Source organism: Cetorhinus maximus, chromosome 15 (genome assembly GCF_964194155.1).
Source record: "Cetorhinus maximus chromosome 15, sCetMax3.hap1.1, whole genome shotgun sequence".
Classification (NCBI taxonomy): Eukaryota; Metazoa; Chordata; class Chondrichthyes; order Lamniformes; family Cetorhinidae; genus Cetorhinus; species Cetorhinus maximus.
In genome coordinates this window covers 9776240-9793628 of record NC_135893.1, presented here as the reverse complement: position 1 = coordinate 9793628, position 17389 = coordinate 9776240, and the positions used below count along the sequence as shown (strand labels likewise).

General features: G+C 45.8%; 1 protein-coding gene across 1 annotated transcript in view; it reads right to left on the bottom strand.

The window, feature by feature from the left end:
• The window catches only part of agrn (agrin), a 474755-nt gene extending 468680 nt beyond the window's left edge, over nucleotides 1-6075 (bottom strand). Inside the window, exon 1 of the mRNA XM_078557865.1 lies at nucleotides 5489-6075. Within this exon, the coding sequence (XP_078413991.1) occupies nucleotides 5489-5704 (216 nt within the window). The 5' untranslated portion in view covers nucleotides 5705-6075. The remainder of the gene's footprint in view (nucleotides 1-5488) is intronic.
• Nucleotides 6076-17389: the final 11314 nt, after the last annotated feature.

Here is a 17389-nt window from a genome sequence, read left to right as displayed (position 1 = left end):
TGTACCTACACCACATGGACTGCAGCGGTTCAAGAAGGCAGCTCACCACCACCTTCTCAAAGGCAAATAGGGATGGGCAATAAATGCTGGCCTAGCCTGCGATGCCCATATCCCATGAACAAATATATATTTTAAAAAAGCAACACCAAAGTAAATTTTTCCATCTGGGAGATTAATTGGTCATTCATCTCATTTCCTGGCTACGGGGCCTTGCTGCGCACACATTGGCTGCTGCATTTCCCACACAAAACAGTGACTGCACATCAAAAACAATCTACTGTTTGTGAAGCATTTTGGGACATGTGGGGACACTGATATAAAAGACAGGTTTTTCCTTCTGTTACATCAGTTTTCTTCACTCTTTTCTCAAGTATTTATGTGGAACAAGGTCAGTCTCATGCTGTTGAGGTTGATGTTGAGCTGCTGCTCGTAAAAAAAAGAGAGCGCCAGGAGGGGTCGATCCCAACCCTTCAAACAAAAAATCCCCCCAACTTTAGAAAAAGGGTTGGCTTACAAGTAGATGGAATTTCTCACTCCAGCCTAGTGCTAATCACAGGCTTGAAGTTTATGTTTCATATCAAGCTGGAACTGACCTGAAGTGAGGTTGCTTGTGTTAAATGCTGCAATCAACATGCTCTGAAAGCAAAGCACCATTGATTGGCGATGTGTTGTTCCCACACGCCGCCACCCCATCCCATATCCCCACCACCCCACATGCCCCCCACCCCCTCTCAAGTGCTAGCAGCACTTTCAGGGAGTAGAACATTGAACCTCTAGACTTACAACAGCATCAGCGAGCCACTCCTTAGTGGTTCTTGGGTTAGTTGTTTGCATATTTCCCACATTGACTTGCAAGGGGCCTATGGAGAGCAATGCAAGGGGAAGGAGTGTGGTGAATGAAGCTCATTGTTCTGCTATCAAAACTGGATCTGCAAACTAAAAAATGCACGTAACTCCCCACAGTGCAAATGGAGGTTACATTTATTCCAAAGTAATGCCCACCATACCAAGCCACACGCATAAATCACGTCTCTTTTTAGGGTGAATCACCTGCTGGCACTCTGGGCAAGACTTACCAGCGTTCCACCTATATAGCCGGCAGATAAGATCAGCTATGACAGCACATCTACCCAAGGATAGACACCTCTCTCTGGTTTCATCCATCATCAGTTCAGAATAAAAAATTTCACTTCCCCAACACATTACATGACATGGGACTGCAGAACTCAAATCAGGAAGTTTAGTTCCTTAACCTGTGCCAAGTTGCCACAGACCACCACAGGGGCATCTCAAGCTTTTAAGCTGGTTAAAATGAAGCACTACATTTGGCAGCACTCCAACTCCTAATAATTATCCAAAGCCCCTGCTGGAGTGGTGTGTCACAGGCGGGCGAGGACAGGGTTAGGCTCAGTTTTGCCTCCTCACCTCTGTCAGAAAAGCCATTAGCAAGCTGGTGGATGACACTTGGTTGGAGAAATGCAAGTGTGCTCCTCATGGAATGGGGTGGAACAGGAGGGAGGAGAGGGAGATCTCGTCAGCCATACTTAACATTGCCTTCATTCAATGTGCCCATGTTTGCACTTTTTAGTAAGAGCCACTGGAAACCATTGAGCAACAGGAACACTGGCTGAATTCTCCACCCCATAGTTCAGTGGTTTGGAGGCCATTTACTTATAATCCAAATGTTATTTTGTTCATGGGATGTTGCCATTCTGGTTCTTAGTGCCCTGGTGATCAAGTGTGATGCAGCTACTGGGGAGCGATTTGAAAAGTCTCAATATGTTGAAAATATTAAATCTCTGCTAAAACCTCCTAGTTGCTATCCGGGGATACCAGTGTGCGATGAGACCAGGGTCAAGATCAGCTGTGCTGTTCCCTGCCCAGTCAAATGATATGATGCACTGTCTAGGGTAACACAAAGAATGGCTAGCTATGCGAGATATCAGGGGCACCTGGAGTTTCCAGTGCTTGTACCCCAAAAGGAGTCAGTGTCTTGTGAACAGGGGGTTGGAAGCAAAATCAAGATGGATTAAGAACCTAAGATCATAATAGAAGGTGTAGGCAATATGACCCACTTGAGCTTGCTCCACCATTCAATGTTATCATGGCTGATCTTTGATCACAATTCCACATTCCTGCCTGACCTCCAAATCCCTCGATTCTCCTTGAATTCAAAACTCCACAGACTTCCCTCTTGGAGATATTCCGCGACTGAGTCGCCACAGCTCTCTGCAGTAGAGCATTCCAAAGATTCACAACCCTTTGAGTGAAGGAATTTTTCCTAAATGATTGGCCCCTTATCCTGAGACTATGCCCCCTAGTACCAGACTCTGCAGCTAGGGAAAACAATCTCTGCCTACCCTGTCAAGACTTCTCAGATAAGATCAATTCCCATTCTCGTAAACTCCAGAAAGTATAGGCCCTTTCTACTCAATCTCTCATCATAGGAAAACCCTCTCATCCCACCAATTAAGAGCTAATGCTCATGATCTCTGTTGGATTTCACAGTACTCAGGATTACCTGTAAACTTAGTCAAAGTAGTTGCTTTTGTGACCATTCTATGGGACCAAAGTGTGACCTTGAATGCTGTTCAGCCTCTACCAAGAGCTAAACACCCACACATTATAATTGTAGTCGTTATTGAGTATTTCCAATAACAAACCATAGGTATTGGCAAGATTATACTGGTACTTGCGTAGGCAGTGCAGTGTGGTCACTATCTCACAGAATGGAAGGATATGATGCTGACACGATTGGTCCAGACAGCAACAACTTGCATTTATATAGCACCTTTAATGAAGTTAAACATCCCGAGGCACTTCAAGGAACATAAGCAAAATTTGACATGAGGCCATATTAGGAGATATTAGGGCAGATGACCAAAAGCTTCGTCAAAGAGATAGGCTTTAAGGAGTCTCTTATAGAAGGAAGGGGAGATAGAGAGAGAGATTTAGAGGGCATTCTAAGGCTTAGGGCCTTGGCAGTTAAAGACACGGAAGCCAATGGTGCAGCAATTAAAAATTGGGGGTGGCGCAAGAGGCCGGAACTAGAGGAGCACAGAAATCTCGAAGGGCTGAAGGAGTTTACAGAGATAGGGAGGGGCGAGGACAGGGAGGAAGCTGAAAACAAGGATGAGAATTATTAAAAGCAAGAAACTGCGGATGCTGGAAATCTAGAACAAAAACAGAAAATGCTGGAAAAACTCAGCAGGTCTAACAGCATCTGTGGAGAGAGAAAATAAGTTAACAGTATGACTTGAATGAGCTCTTTAGAGTCATACGGACTCGAAACATTAACTGATTTTTTCTCTCCACAGATGCTGTTAGACCTGCAGAGTTTTTCCAGCATTTTCTGTTTTTGTATGAGAATTTTTAAATTGAGGCACTGCTTAACTGGGAGCCAATGTAGGTCAGTGAACACTGGGCCAATGGGTGATCAGGACTTTGTGTGAGTTAGGATACAGGCAACAGCAATATGAGCAGCCAGTAACAACTTCTTCCAAAGGTTCAACAAGTAAAGGCAGTGTCGAGCACAGCAGAGTGTTCTAACTTCAATTCCTGCTGCAGACTGAGTCGGCTAGTCCAGGTCAGTGGCAATAGGGACAGTACAATTAACCTTGGAGGCTCTCCCATCTTCAAATCCAGGAGCTGAGGCTAGGGAAAGAGCAGCAACTGATCTCTATTCAGTGAACACTGTTAGAAAAGTGCATCCAGTGAACAGACACAGGCACAACAGGTGCTAGAGGGAAACTAATGGCTCTGGAGCTGTACCCCAACATAACTTCCTGCCTTTGGGAGATGGTCAAAATTAGCACCTCTTTGATCAGCATTCAGGAGCTGCCTTGAGGCTTCCTCCACAGAGTAAAGCCTAACAACTGAAAAGGTACACGTCTGACCCCCTGCATCAGCTCGCTCAGTTCAATGCAGATCAACACGATCCAGTTTCAATCCATAGCCCATGCCGAGTTAGCCCATCTCAGCTAAGGAATCAGTGCGGGCAATTCTAAAAACCACAATGTACTTGGGAATGGGTGGGAGGGGGACAAAGGAGATGAAAATAAAATTGGGTGGGTTTCCAACATTGGATCACTTCCCAGCGGCTCCTTTGAAATAAGTGCATGTCATCAGTTAGGAGCAGGCCGTGACGCTCCCACATAGTGAAGTAAATCTTTGGGCACTCGCTGTCAGGGCTTAAGTATGGCCCGGTGGGCGAGATACCAGAGAGCCTCCTGCACGTGTCACCACCTTCAGGAGAGGGGAGCACATGACTAGTTTGCTCCTCACTGGAGATTACCCAATGGGAGAATTAATTTCCTTCTCCCACATACAGTAACCAGAACAGTCACTTCACACAGAAGCAGCCCACCCCTTTCAGCTACCCACTCAGGCTACCGAAAATCCAGCTGCTGAATTCTGAGCGAGTTATGAACTGGTTATAAACTAGCAGAGCCAAAACCAGTCCCTGTCGCTCTCTTTATGAAATTTCACTGCTGGTTGGGATTTGTTTCTTTTTTTAAACCAAAGTATCAAACCTAACCTTCCAACTCTAAAGGAAAAAGGCCAGGTTCGTCTTAAAAAGGCTCAGCCACAAACCAGCCGAAGATGATTCACAATAAAGCACCTCAAAGCGTTGAATTTAAGTTTTGTCTGAACAATCTGAAGTTCACTGCAGAACCAATGTCACTGCAGTCCTCAGAGCGCCCTCAGGAATACAATGGAATGGAATAAAACTCAACACACTTAAGCCATGGCTACAGATCGGGATTCCTGTGCAGAGGATGTGGATCCTGCAATATCTGGAGGAGATTGGTCTCCTGTCGAGTTTAAGCAGCCTGCAGCCATGTTTATTCTAGCATGCCCCAGACCTACCTTTCAGGAGGAATAGTTCAGTCACTGAGAGTTGGCTGGAGGTGAGACCCACCACAACCGGGAAAAGACCCGATCGCCCGACTTCACTACAGCATTTCTTTTTTTTTAAAGAAAAAATAAAAGGACAAACGCATCGGAACTTGAACACAGCCCCAACTCTCCTGCTTAAAAACAAAACAATTCAAATCAACGCCTTTAAGTTTTAGGGACAATAAAAGCTGCCATCCACCACAGCCCCAGGACACACAAAAAAATGGAAGGAAGCCCTTCTCTCGAATGCGAGGTGGAGAATTTAACTGCCCCCCCCCACCAGACCGAGAGGGTCGTATGTACTTCCCCTGCGGTATGACAATAGCTAGCACCTTCCTTACAGCAGCCCCCAGGGACAATAATGAACTTCCCTCGCAACCTGTACTTTAAGCAAGATTCGAAAGGGGACAAAATGAGTTCATGATTATGCTGGCAAAATAAAATGTAAACGCAACAAGTGGTGTACACTCCGTCCCCCCCCCACCCCCACCCAACCCCAACCTCGATCAAAGTGCTTTCTACAGTAAGTTTCACCCAGTGCAGTTTCTCTCCCTCTCTCTCTGTCTCTCTCTCCCTCCCCAAGCCTTACCTTGCACGAGTAGGTATTGTGAACAGGATCCACATTCATAATCTCCTCCACCGTCCCCGTTAAAACGACATTCGCCTCTTCTTCCCGGCTCTCCAACTCTTTCTCTGGGCACAAACCGGAGCAAAAATCTATCGCCAGAGGCAGCAACAGCAGCAGGAGGATGAAGAGATGAATGGGCAAAGTCAGCCTCACGGCGCTTCCTCGTCCCATGGTCATCGACACACACACACACACACACAAAAACCTAGAGGGATTTATTTTTTTTTAAAAAAAAAAGCAACCAGAAGTATTGAGCTCCCGGTGCAATTCCACTGATTTTCCCCCTCCCCTCGATCCCGGCTCCAGCTCTTGTTGAATTTTGCAGCCGGGATTTTAAGACCTCAGGGAGTGGGGGGTGGTCGCTACTACTTGGCTACAAGCACCCAGGAAGAGAGAGGAAGAGATTAGTCCCTCTCCCAAGTTAAGCTAGCGGCGCTGAGACGCTGAATGCACAAAGCTCAGTCTCTCCCTCTCTCTCTCTCTCTCTCAGCTCCGCTTCTCAGGATTTGCATAATCAGTTTGCAGAATACAGATCAGCCCGCAACCCCTCTCCCTCCCTCCCTCTCTCTCTCTCTCTCTCACTTCATTTCATTCACTCTACTGATTGCGATGCACTGCTTTAAAACGCCACCCCCCGGAAATGCAGCTAAAACCCTGGCGTTAATCGATAACCGCACGCCGACGTGATCAGACTTCACTCCAGGGGTGTGGGAGAGACCTTCTGCTGGAATTTGACGTGGAATAATACATTGATATGGCTCACCTCACCCTCCCTCCCTTCCTCTCCCCTCCCCTCCCCCGGTTGAGGATTGCAGCAGGGCTCTATGAATTCCCTTCGTGAAACAAGCTGTAGTTTGTGGCAGTGTCCGTGGAGGGGCGGGTATTACCTACCCACGGATTTAAGGAGCAGTAATGGTGCACAGTGCACATTTTAGGATCGGTGCAAGGCAGTGTCGGTTCCCTCCCCTCCTCCCCTCCTCCCCCAAACACATGCCCGAAAAACAACTTTGTACAGTCAGTTGGCTGCCAATTGAGCACCAAATACAAGCAGAGACCACCACCGCCTCCCGGTGCCTCCTGGCCCCTCTTGACTCCCTTGTTCAGTTGGGCTCCACCTCTCTCTCTCTTCAAGCTTCACCTGCACCACAACCAGCATCAGTTCTAAGGTGCTCCGCTCATCAGGTGTGAGGTGCTTCTCAGTGTTACTTGCAGCAGGTCTGCCCCACGCCCAGCTCTCCTGCTTTCCATGGAGGTTGAAAATGGACTGAGCCTGCAGGGACATCATGGACGATTCTCTAGATGGGGCCAGTGGTGGGGGTGGGGGTATGTACCCAATGTTATCCTCATCCTGATGGCCACCCTGATGTGCGGCTGCGTCAAGCTGTGCCCAGGCCCACGGTACGCAAACGCCAAGTTGCATCAAGTTGCTGAGGTCCTACTTGTCCGCCGGTTGTGCAGGATGTATCTGGCCCAGGCTGCCATGGGATGCTGCACTTGACTGGACCGTACTGCACCAGCTATTCCTGATGGAAAAGTCTGTGCAGAATAACACCTTTGACCGCCAGTCCCATCAGGCAGCGGTTCTCACGTAACATCCTCCACGCCCCGTGGATAAAGACGGTGGATCCTGTCGGGTGGCTCCCTGAGCAGATTGTCAAAAACATTTGGCGGAATGCCTCATCGTCAGAACTTTCAAACAAGGAGCAAGATGGAGCTTGGCCCGCGGTGAGATGGGCCTTCCCGTCAGATTCTCCCTGCACGCCTGGCATCTCAGCAACACCACACGCTGCTCTCAAGATGGCTGCGGTAGGGAAGAGACATTCCTTTTGGGATGTGCTGTTGCAAAGATACTCTGGAAAGAGGTGCCCTGGTTTTTGGCGATGTTCACTCTGAGCAGCGCCGTAACACAGGACCCAGTGCTGAACACAGGTTCCTGTCAGGGCCTAAGCACTGATCTCGTGTGATGAGTGGGAGGAATTTCCCAAGAGTAACTGAGGCATAGAATGGGGTAAGTCGAGGTTTGACTCTCCGGCCATTCTGACTAAATTGACTTACGTATGACAAGGAGCAAGTTAACAAATTGGGGGAAATAAAATAGGCAGCTATATTAACAAATAACGATGTAGAACAACAGTCAGAAACATTTCAAACGGTATTCAATAGAGTGCAGGAAAAATATATTCCACTGAAAGGAAAGAACAAACTGAAAACTAGTGGGGCACGATGGATATGTAGAGGCATAAGGGAACATTAGAGGGTTAGGAAAGAGGCATATGTTAAATATATAGACAGCAGAGGAGAGCAAGATATGAGAAAATAAGAGATTAGGAGAGACAAAAAATAATTAAGAAAGCAATTAGAAACTAAGTTATCAAGAAACATTCAACAATGAGTAAAATATCCTACAGGCATATCAATAAAAAAGGAAGGCAGAGATGGGAATAGGATTATTAGGGGATAGACATGGTAATACCACAAATAACAATAGAGAGATGGCAGAAATATTAAATAGTTAGTTTGCTTTAAGGAAGTAGAACAGGTAAACGTAACATTGAATGATGAGATGAACAATGGAGATAAGTGCATTGATAATAAAAAATAAGCAAAACAAACTCAAAGAGAATAAAACTTCTGGTATGGATTGATTACACCCTCATATTGTAAAAGAACCTAGGGAAGAGATGGCAATGGCTTTACTACTCACACATATGAATATACAAGTTAGGAGCAGGAGTAGGTCATTCATCCCCCCGAGCCTGCTCCACCATTTGATAAGATCGTGGCTGATGTGATTGTGGCCTCAGCTCCACTTTCCTGCCTACCCCCTATACCCTTTGGCTCCCTTGTCAATCCAGAATCTTTCTATGTCAGCCTTATAAACATTCAATGACCCAGTTTCCTCCACTCTCTGGGAAGAGAATTCCACAGACTAATGACCCTCAGAGAGAAAAATATTCCCGTAATCTCCATCATAAATGGCATGTGCCTTATTTTTAAACTATGACCCCTAGTTCTAGTCTCTACCACATGGGGAAATATCCTCTCGGCATCCAACCTGTCGAGTCCCCTCAGGATCTTATATGGCTCAATAAGATCACCTCTCATTCTTCTAAAGTCCAATGGATACAGGCCCAACCTGTTCAATTTTTCCTCATAAGATAGCCCCTTCATCCCAGGAATCAGTCGAGTGACCCTTCATTGAACTGTTTCTAATGCAATTAAAACCTTTCTTAAGTAAGGAAACCAAAACTGTACACAGTACTCCAGATGTGGTCTCACCGACGCAATGTAGAGCTGTAGCAAAACTTCCCTACTTTTATATTCCATTCCCCTTGCTGTACCTGGATACTGGCTTTTTTGTGGTCCATGTACCAGGTCACTCGAGTCTCTCTGTACCGAGAGTTCTGCAATCCCTCTTCATTTAAATAAAATACTGCTGCTTTATTCTTCCTACCAAAGTGGACAACTTCATATTTTCCCACATTATACTCCATCTGCCAAATTTCATATTAATAATTCATTAGAAAAAGGTGTAGCCAGAGAACTGGCAGATATCTAATGTAATTCCTATATTTAAGAAGGGAGGCAGAACTTTTTTTATTCTTTCATGGGTTTTAGCATTGCTGGCTAGGCCAGCATTTATTACCCATCCTTAATTGCCCTTGAGAAGGTATCAATGAGCGCCTTCTTGAACCACTGCAGTCCATGTGATGTGACTACTCCCACAAAATTGATAGGGAGAGAGTTCCAGGATTATAATCTAGCGACAGTGAAGGTACGGTGATATAGTTCCAAGTTAGGATGGTGTGTGGCTTGGAGGTGGTGGTGTCACCAACCACCTGCTGGCCTTGTCCTGCTAGGTGGTAGAGGTCATGTGGAAGGTGCTGTCGAAGAAGCCTTGGGGAGTTGCTGCAATGTATCTTGTACATGGTACACTCTGCTGCCACTCTGTATCAGTGTTGGAGGGAGTGGATGTTTACGTTGGTGGATGGAGTGCTGAACAAGCAAACTGCTTTTTCCTGGATGGTGTCAAACTTCTTGAGTGTTGTTGATGCCACACTCACCCAGGCAAGTGGAGAGTATTCCATCACAGCTCTGATTGTGCTTTGTAGATGGTGGACAGGCTTTATGGAGTCAGGAGGTGAGTTGCTTGTCACAGAATTCCCAGCCCCTGACCTGCACTTGTAGCTACAGTATTTATATAGCTGGTCGAGTTCAGTTTCTGGTCAATGGTCACCCCAGGATGCTGATAGTGGGGCATTCAGTGATGGTAATGCCATTGAATGTCAAGGGGACATGGTTAGATTCTCTCTTGTTGGACATGGTCATTGCCTGGCAGTTGTATGACATTCATGTTACTTGCCACTTATCAGCCCAATCCTGAATGTTGTCCAGGTCTTGCTGCATATTGACATGGACTGCTTCAGTATCTGAGTAGTTTTGGATGGTACTGAACATGTGCAATCGTCAAAAACATCCCCACTTCTGACCTTATGATGGAAGGAAGGTCATTGATGAAGCAACTGAAGATGGTTGGACCTAGGACACTACCCTGAGGAACTCCTGCAGCAATGTCCTGGGACTGAGATAATTGACTTCCAACAACCTCAACCATCTTCCTTTGTTCTAGGTATGACTCCAACCAGTGGAGAGGTTTCCCCTTGATTCCCATTGACTTCAATTTTGCCAGGGCTCTTTGATGCAACCCTTGGTCAAATGCAGCCTTGATGTCAAGGGCAGTCCGTCTCACCTCCATGTCCAGGGAATTATAGACCAGTCAGCTTAACACCAGTGGTAGGGTAAATAATGGAATCTTCACTAAAGCAGAGAATGGAAGGAAGAACATCTAGAAATGAGAAATAGAATAATGAATAGTCAGCATGGATTTCAAATGGGAAAACTTTGCTTGACCAACCTTATTGAATTTTTTGAGGAGATAACAGTGCGAGTAGATAATGATGATGCAGTAAATGTAATTCATCTGGATTTTCAAAAGGCCTTCGATAAGGTGCCTCACAATGGACTAATGAATAAGGTCAGAGAATGTGGGTTCAGGGGACAAGTGGCAGAATGAATTGCTAACTGGCTTCAAGACAGAGAGCAGAAAGTAGGGATAAAGGGCAGTCATTCAGGGGGGCAGAAGATGGGAAGTAATGTTTCACAAGGATCCATGCTGGGACTACTGCTGTTCACAATTTACAGTAATTAATGATTTGGAATTAAAAACACAATTTCTAAATTCGCAGATGACTCCAAATTGGGGGGAGGGGTAGTCAATACTGAGGAGGACTGCAACAAATTACAGGAGAACCTTAATAAACTTGCAGAAGGGACAAATAATTGGCAAATGAAGTTAACACAGATGAATGTTGATAGTACATTTGGTAGGAAGATTAGGGAAGTCATTTATTGCTTGGAAAATGCAAGTCTAGGTGCGATAGAGGAACAAAGGGATCTCAGAGTACAAATACATCAATCACTAAAAGTTGCGCCACAGATTAGCAAGATCAGAAAAAAAAAAGCAAACCAAGCACTAGGTTTTATTTCCAGAGGGATCGATTTGAAAAGTAGGCAAGTTATGCTAAATCTGTATTGAACCTGAGTACAGTGTGCAGTCCTGGTCACCATATTATAAAAAGGATATAGAGACACTATTCCTGAGAGGGAACAGAGAAGATTTGCAAGGATGAAACCAGTAATGTGTAAATATACATAAGAAAGGATTGACACGATGGATCTTTTCTTTTGAGAAACGAAGACTGAGGGGTGACCTAATAGAGGTCTTTAAAATTCTGAAAGGTTTTGATCGAGTGGATACAGAGAGAATCTTTCCTCTGGTGGGAGTGAGCATAACTAGAGGACATCAATATAAGATAGTCATCAAGAAATCCAATGGGGAATTCAGGAAGAAACTTCTTCACCCAGAGAGTGGTGAGAATGTGGAACTTGCTGACACAGGGTGTGATTAAAGTGAATAGTATAGATGCATATTAGGGGAAACTAGACAAGCACATGAGGAAAAAGGTTACAATGGTAGATTTGGATGAGAAAAGATGGGAAAAGGCTTGAGTGAAGCTTAACACCAGCATGGACTGGTTGGGTCAAATGGCCTGTTTTTGTGTTGTATATCCTACATATTCCTATGTAGTTGGGAGTGGAGAGTGTATAACTCCAGTTAGTTCAGGACATTTCAGTAGGGTTCCAATTTCTGTCCACAATCTATTGATCACTTCTGGAATGTGCATGCATGGGCATCAGTGGAAGGTTGGATACAATTACAAAATTTGCAAATGACAGGAAACTTGAAAATGTAGTAAACAGTGAGGAGAATAGTAACAGAGGCCAGAATTCTCCAGCCCCTTACGCCGTTGGGATCTTCCGGTCCTGCCGATGTGAATGGATTCCACACGCCATGGGGGAGTCCGCCATTGTTTGGGGGGGGTGGAGGGGGGCTGGAAAATTCCCGCCAGACTTCAGGAGCGCATATACCGGTGGAATGGGCAAACAAGTGGCAGATGTGGTGACGCTGGCAATAATGTATTATTGCCATGCCAATTGCCATGAGAATGAGAATGTGCCCCAACACAGGTTCAACATCCACAGTAGAAGAAAAAGAAGTAATTGTTTTAAAAAAGCTTTCCACCATGTGGGGTACCAGTCTCACTGGTGCTATCATGGCAAGGGGATGCAGAAAGAAAAGAACAGCCACTTGTAAGGGGTATTACCCCAGGCGTCTTTGATGACCCAGTTCTTAAAGCAGTTCAAGAAAGCTGCTGGGTTTTAAGAAGGGTTGGGTCTGGGGAGTGAGTATCGCTGCTTCACTGCCTTAAGTCCCAAAGATTTTTGTGCACTTTTTCGGAGGCAAAAACAATCAGCTTTTGTTGACAAAGAGCAAGTGTCTGCCAAAATCCTTGGCATCTGCAGCAGCGATTCAAAGGGCCCTGTGATCAGCATATCATTTGCATTTCTGAATTACCCAGGGATCGGCCACCTCTTCATTCTGACCCCTCCCTGATGCAGAGCATTCAATCAATCCAATTCAAAACACTGACACTTAATCTGAGGGGTCGGGCCTCAGCAATGGTGCCTCGAGTAGCTGAATGCAGCATGGAAACATTATTAATTATCCAGAAAAATGTTCCCAGGTCTAAGAGCTGATGAGGCCAGGTGTGTGCTGCAGCTCACGGCAATTGGTTATTCCGAAGAAATAAAGGAATACTGACTATTGCAGCAGCTAGTTCATACTGGCAATTTCCCATAAATAGCAATGAGATGCATGAGCAGCTAATCTTTATTTCAGTGGTGTTCAGTTGAGGTTAGAAACACTGGCCAAGAGATTGGGAGGACTCTCTGCTCTTCTTTGAATAGTGCCATGGGGATCCTTAACGTCCATAAGAAAAGGTAGGCAGTTCCTCAGCTTAATGTCTCATTTGATGGATGGTACTTCCAACAGTACAGCACTTTCTTCGTACTGCACTGGAATGGCAGCCGAGATTACGAGCTCAAGTGCTCAAATATGGCCTGAGTCCAAAAGCTTCTGTCTCAGAGGCAAGAGTGCTAGGCACTAAGAATTACCCAAGAATTAGGAGCAAGTTATCTACACACCCTCTCAGGTGTATTGGGGAGGGGGAGGAACAGGGGGCAATGCTTATTGCAGAGAAAGAGATTTTAAAATAAAATATACACACACACACACATATCTCTCACTCTCATATATATATAGGTGCAGCCTCTGTCTCAAGCACTCCAGCTGGAAACTAATATTTCAGTTTGTGCAGGGTAACTAATCAATTCTCTAAATACCAACAATTTGAGGTTCCCCTAATATTGGCGAGTGAGCAATGATCATTTAGTTGATTCCCAGGAGAAACTTTTAATGCAGCCTTAGAAACGATTGATGAATCACTATCAATCAATACATCACTCTCTGCCCCAAAAAGCATCTGGAACATTCACCACTTTTATTAAGGAAATGAATTTAACAGACATTTTGGAGGGTGTCCAACCCAGAGCTCATGAATTCTGTACTTGTATTCTTGTTCTGACTCACAAAAAGCAATTTTGTTTGATGAGAACGTATGAGGTGATAGATATGATGGCTGGAGCTACTGCTTAACAGGCCAATCGTAAATCCCATGGCCATCCAGTTATTGTGCATTCTCATTGTACAAGATCAGCTGATAAAACTTCACAGGAACAAAGGAGAAGGAGGAGGCCATTTAGCCCCTCAAGCTTGGTCCTCCATTCAGTAAGATCATTGCTAATCTGTAACCAAAATCCAAGGCACTTGATACCTCTGGTTAGCAAAAATCTATCAATCTAAATCTTAATATGATCGAGCAGTCATTTGTCATCTGCAGAAGAGAGTCTTAAACTTCTACCACTCTTTGTGTGTAGAAGTGTTTCTCAATTTCACTCCTGAAACAAAAACAGAGAATGCTGGGAAAACTCAGCAGGTCTAGCAGCATCTGTGGAGAGAGAAACACAAAGTTAACGTTTCGAGACCCTTCTTCAGTGCGGTCATACGGACTCGAAACGTTAACTTTGTGTTTCTGTCTCCACAGATGCTGCTAGACCTGCTGTGTTTTCCCAGCATTTTCTGTTTTTGTTTCAGATTTCCAGCATACTCAGTATTTTGCTTTCACTCCTGAAAGATCCGGCTCTGACTTTTAGACCATGTCCCTAACTTCTAGGCTCCCCAACCAGCGGAAATAGCTTCTCCCTATCGACTCTATCTGTTCCCCCTAATACTTCAAAAACTTAATTCCTTAACCTTCTAAATTCCAGAGAATATAAATCTAGTTTGTATCATCTCTCCTCAGAATTTAACCCTTGGAGTCCAAATAGCATTCTAGTAAATCTAGACTGCACTCCCTCCAAGGCCCAGAACTGCTCCTGGTACTCCAGATGTGGCCACATCAATGCTAAACTTGGAGCGTAACTCATGTGTAAAGACCCAAACCGAGTCTAAAGCAAATAAAAACAGAAAATGCTGCAAATACTCAGCAGGCCAGGCAGCACCTGTGGAGAGAGAAACACAGGCTGGGTCTTCCAATGCCACCGCGGTGAATGTTGCGACAGTCACCACCATTGGCACATTGGTATCCTTTGGAGCACTTTAAACTTCTGATGGGCAGATTTGCGCTGCCCGGGCCCATCCGAAAATGTCTCTGGCACTGACCTCAGTGTTGGAGACTTGGACCTGTGCACAGTACTTGCCTGAATTCTGACTCTAGTACTGTCCTGCTGTTATTTTCTGGTATATGTCAGTGATTAACAGTGAAGCCCACCTCACCAACCCCCACAAAATCCCCCCGCCCCTTCCGACTACCTGACCCCGTCTGAATACTCACCCCTTAACTACCAACCCCCCTAACTACCAAGTGCTTAAAAGACTTCCCTGAACAAGGCAACTGGTGTCATAGAAAGGGGGTCTGGACTCTCAGCTGCCCCTCTTTGTCATTGCTCTCTGTGGATTGCTAGACTGAGGAATTGCAGCTGCAGTCGGACAAGGAAGACCCTGCCTCAAGGACAGAATGAGGTAGGGCTGTAATTATCTTCGCAGTCAATGGTGATTGTCCCAGCATCGCCACTGATCGGAAGATCTGGCCCAATGTTTCAGGTTGATGACCTTTCAGCAAAGCTCCAACAAAAGGCCATTGACCTGCAATATTAACTCGGTTTCTCTCTCCAAAGATGCCACCTGACCTGCTGCATGTTTTCCAGCATTTTCTGCTTCTCTTTCATATTTTCAGCATCTGCCCAATTTTGCTGTAGCGTCTCAGGCAGACTGGCAGTCCGGGGACCCTCCTGTTGGTTAATCAGCAACTATATTAATTAGCCTGCTCTGGATGTACAAAAGCTGCAGTTTGGGAACTTAGCAACGGGGCTGCCAACCATCCAGGGTTGGCCTGCAGTGTCTGGGGTTTGAAGATAAATCTTCAGGGTTAATCATAAGGAAATGTTTTCTCATTTTCTTTGACCATTTTCATTGGTGAAATATGAAGGTATTGGGGATGGAGGGGAAAGGGTTGTTTGACCGAGAGACAAGATTAATCCAGTTGCGTTCCCTTTGCTCTCCAGTTGGCTGTGGCAAGGCCCAGAGGATGGAACAATAGCAGTAAGGTAGAATAGTGCAAGGTGGGAGATCACGTGCTGAAGCCTCCAGGAATACGACCAACCAGAGCCGGCAACATTACTTTATTTATTCGTTCATGGGATGTGGGCGTCGCTGACTAGGCCAGCATTCATTGCCCATCCCTAATTGCCCTTGAGAAGGTGGTGGTGAGCCACCTTCTTGAACCGCTGCAGTCCATGTGGTGTAGGTACACCCACAGTGCTGTCAGGGAGGGAGTTCCAAGATTTTGACCCAGCGACAGTGAAGAAATGGCAATGGAGTTCCAAGTCAGGATGGTGTGTGCCTTGGAGGGGAACTTGCAGGTGGTGGTGTTCCCATGCATCTGCTGCCCTTGTCCTTCTAGATGGTAGAGGTTGCAAGGTTGGAAGGTGCTGTTGAAGGAGCCTTGGTGAGTTGCTGCAGTGCCTCTTGTAGATGGTAGACACTGCCACCTCTATGCATTGGATGTGGAGGGAGTGCCAATCAACAACCCAAATACAAACCTTGCATCTTGTTCAGCCGAATTCTGTTTGAAGCTGACTTTGGCTCAAAACAGAACTGCATGCCACAGGGACAACAGTGTTAGATCAGTTTAAAAAAATCTAAAACAAAAACAGAATTACCTGGAAAAACCCAGCAGGTCTGGCAGCATCGGTGGAGAAGAAATCAGTTAACGTTTTGGGTCTTCATGACCCTTCGGCAGAACTGAGTATAGTTAGGAGAGAGGTGAAATATAAGCTGGTCTAAGGTGGGGGGGGCAGGGGGAGAGAGAAGTTGAGGGTGGGGTGATTGTGGGGATAAGCAAGCAGTGATAGGAGCAGATAATCAAAAGATGTCACAGACAAAAGGATCAAAGAGGTGTTGAAGGTGGTGATATTGTCTGAGAAAAGTGCTAATTAAGAATGGAAGACAGGACACTCAAGGTACAGCTCTAGTGGGGGTGGGGTGGAAAGACTAAAAAAGTTTTAGTTTTAGATTTAAAAATAATGGAAATAGGTGGGAAAAGAAGAATCTATATAAATTATTGAAAAAAAAGGGAGGGGGGAGAAACGGGGTGGGGATGGGGGGAGGGGGAGTTTAAGATCTAAAGTTGTTGAATTCAATATTCAGCCCGGAAGGCTGTAAAGTGCCTAGTCGGAAGATGAGGTGCTGTTCCTCCAGTTTGCGTTGGGCTTCACTGGAACAATGCAGCAAGCCAAGGACAGACATGTGGGCAAGAGAACAGGGTGGAGTGTTAAAATGGCAAGCGACAGGGAGGTTTGGGTCTTTCTTGCGGACAGACCGCAGGTGTTCTGCAAAGCGGTCGCCCAGTTTGCGTTTGGTCTCTCCAATGTAGAGGAGACCGCATTGGGAGCAATGAATGCAGTAGACTAAGTTAGGGGAAATGCAAGTGAAATGCTGCTTCACTTGAAAGGAGTGTTTGGGCCCTTGGACGGTGAGGAGAGAGGAAGTGAAGGGGCAGGTGTTGCATCTTCTGCGTGGGCATGGGGAGGTGCCATAGGTGGGGGTTGAGGAGTAGGGGGTGATGGAGGAGTGGACCAGGGTGTCCCGGAGGGAACGATCCCTACGGAATGCTGCCGGGGGGGGTGAAGGGAAGATGTGTTTGGTGGTGGCATCATGCTGGAGTTGGCGGAAATGGCGGAGGATGATCCTTTGAATGCGGAGGCTGGTGGGGTGATAAGTGAGGACAAGGGGGACCCTATCATGTTTCTGGGAAGGAGGAGAAGGTGTGAGGGAGGATGCGC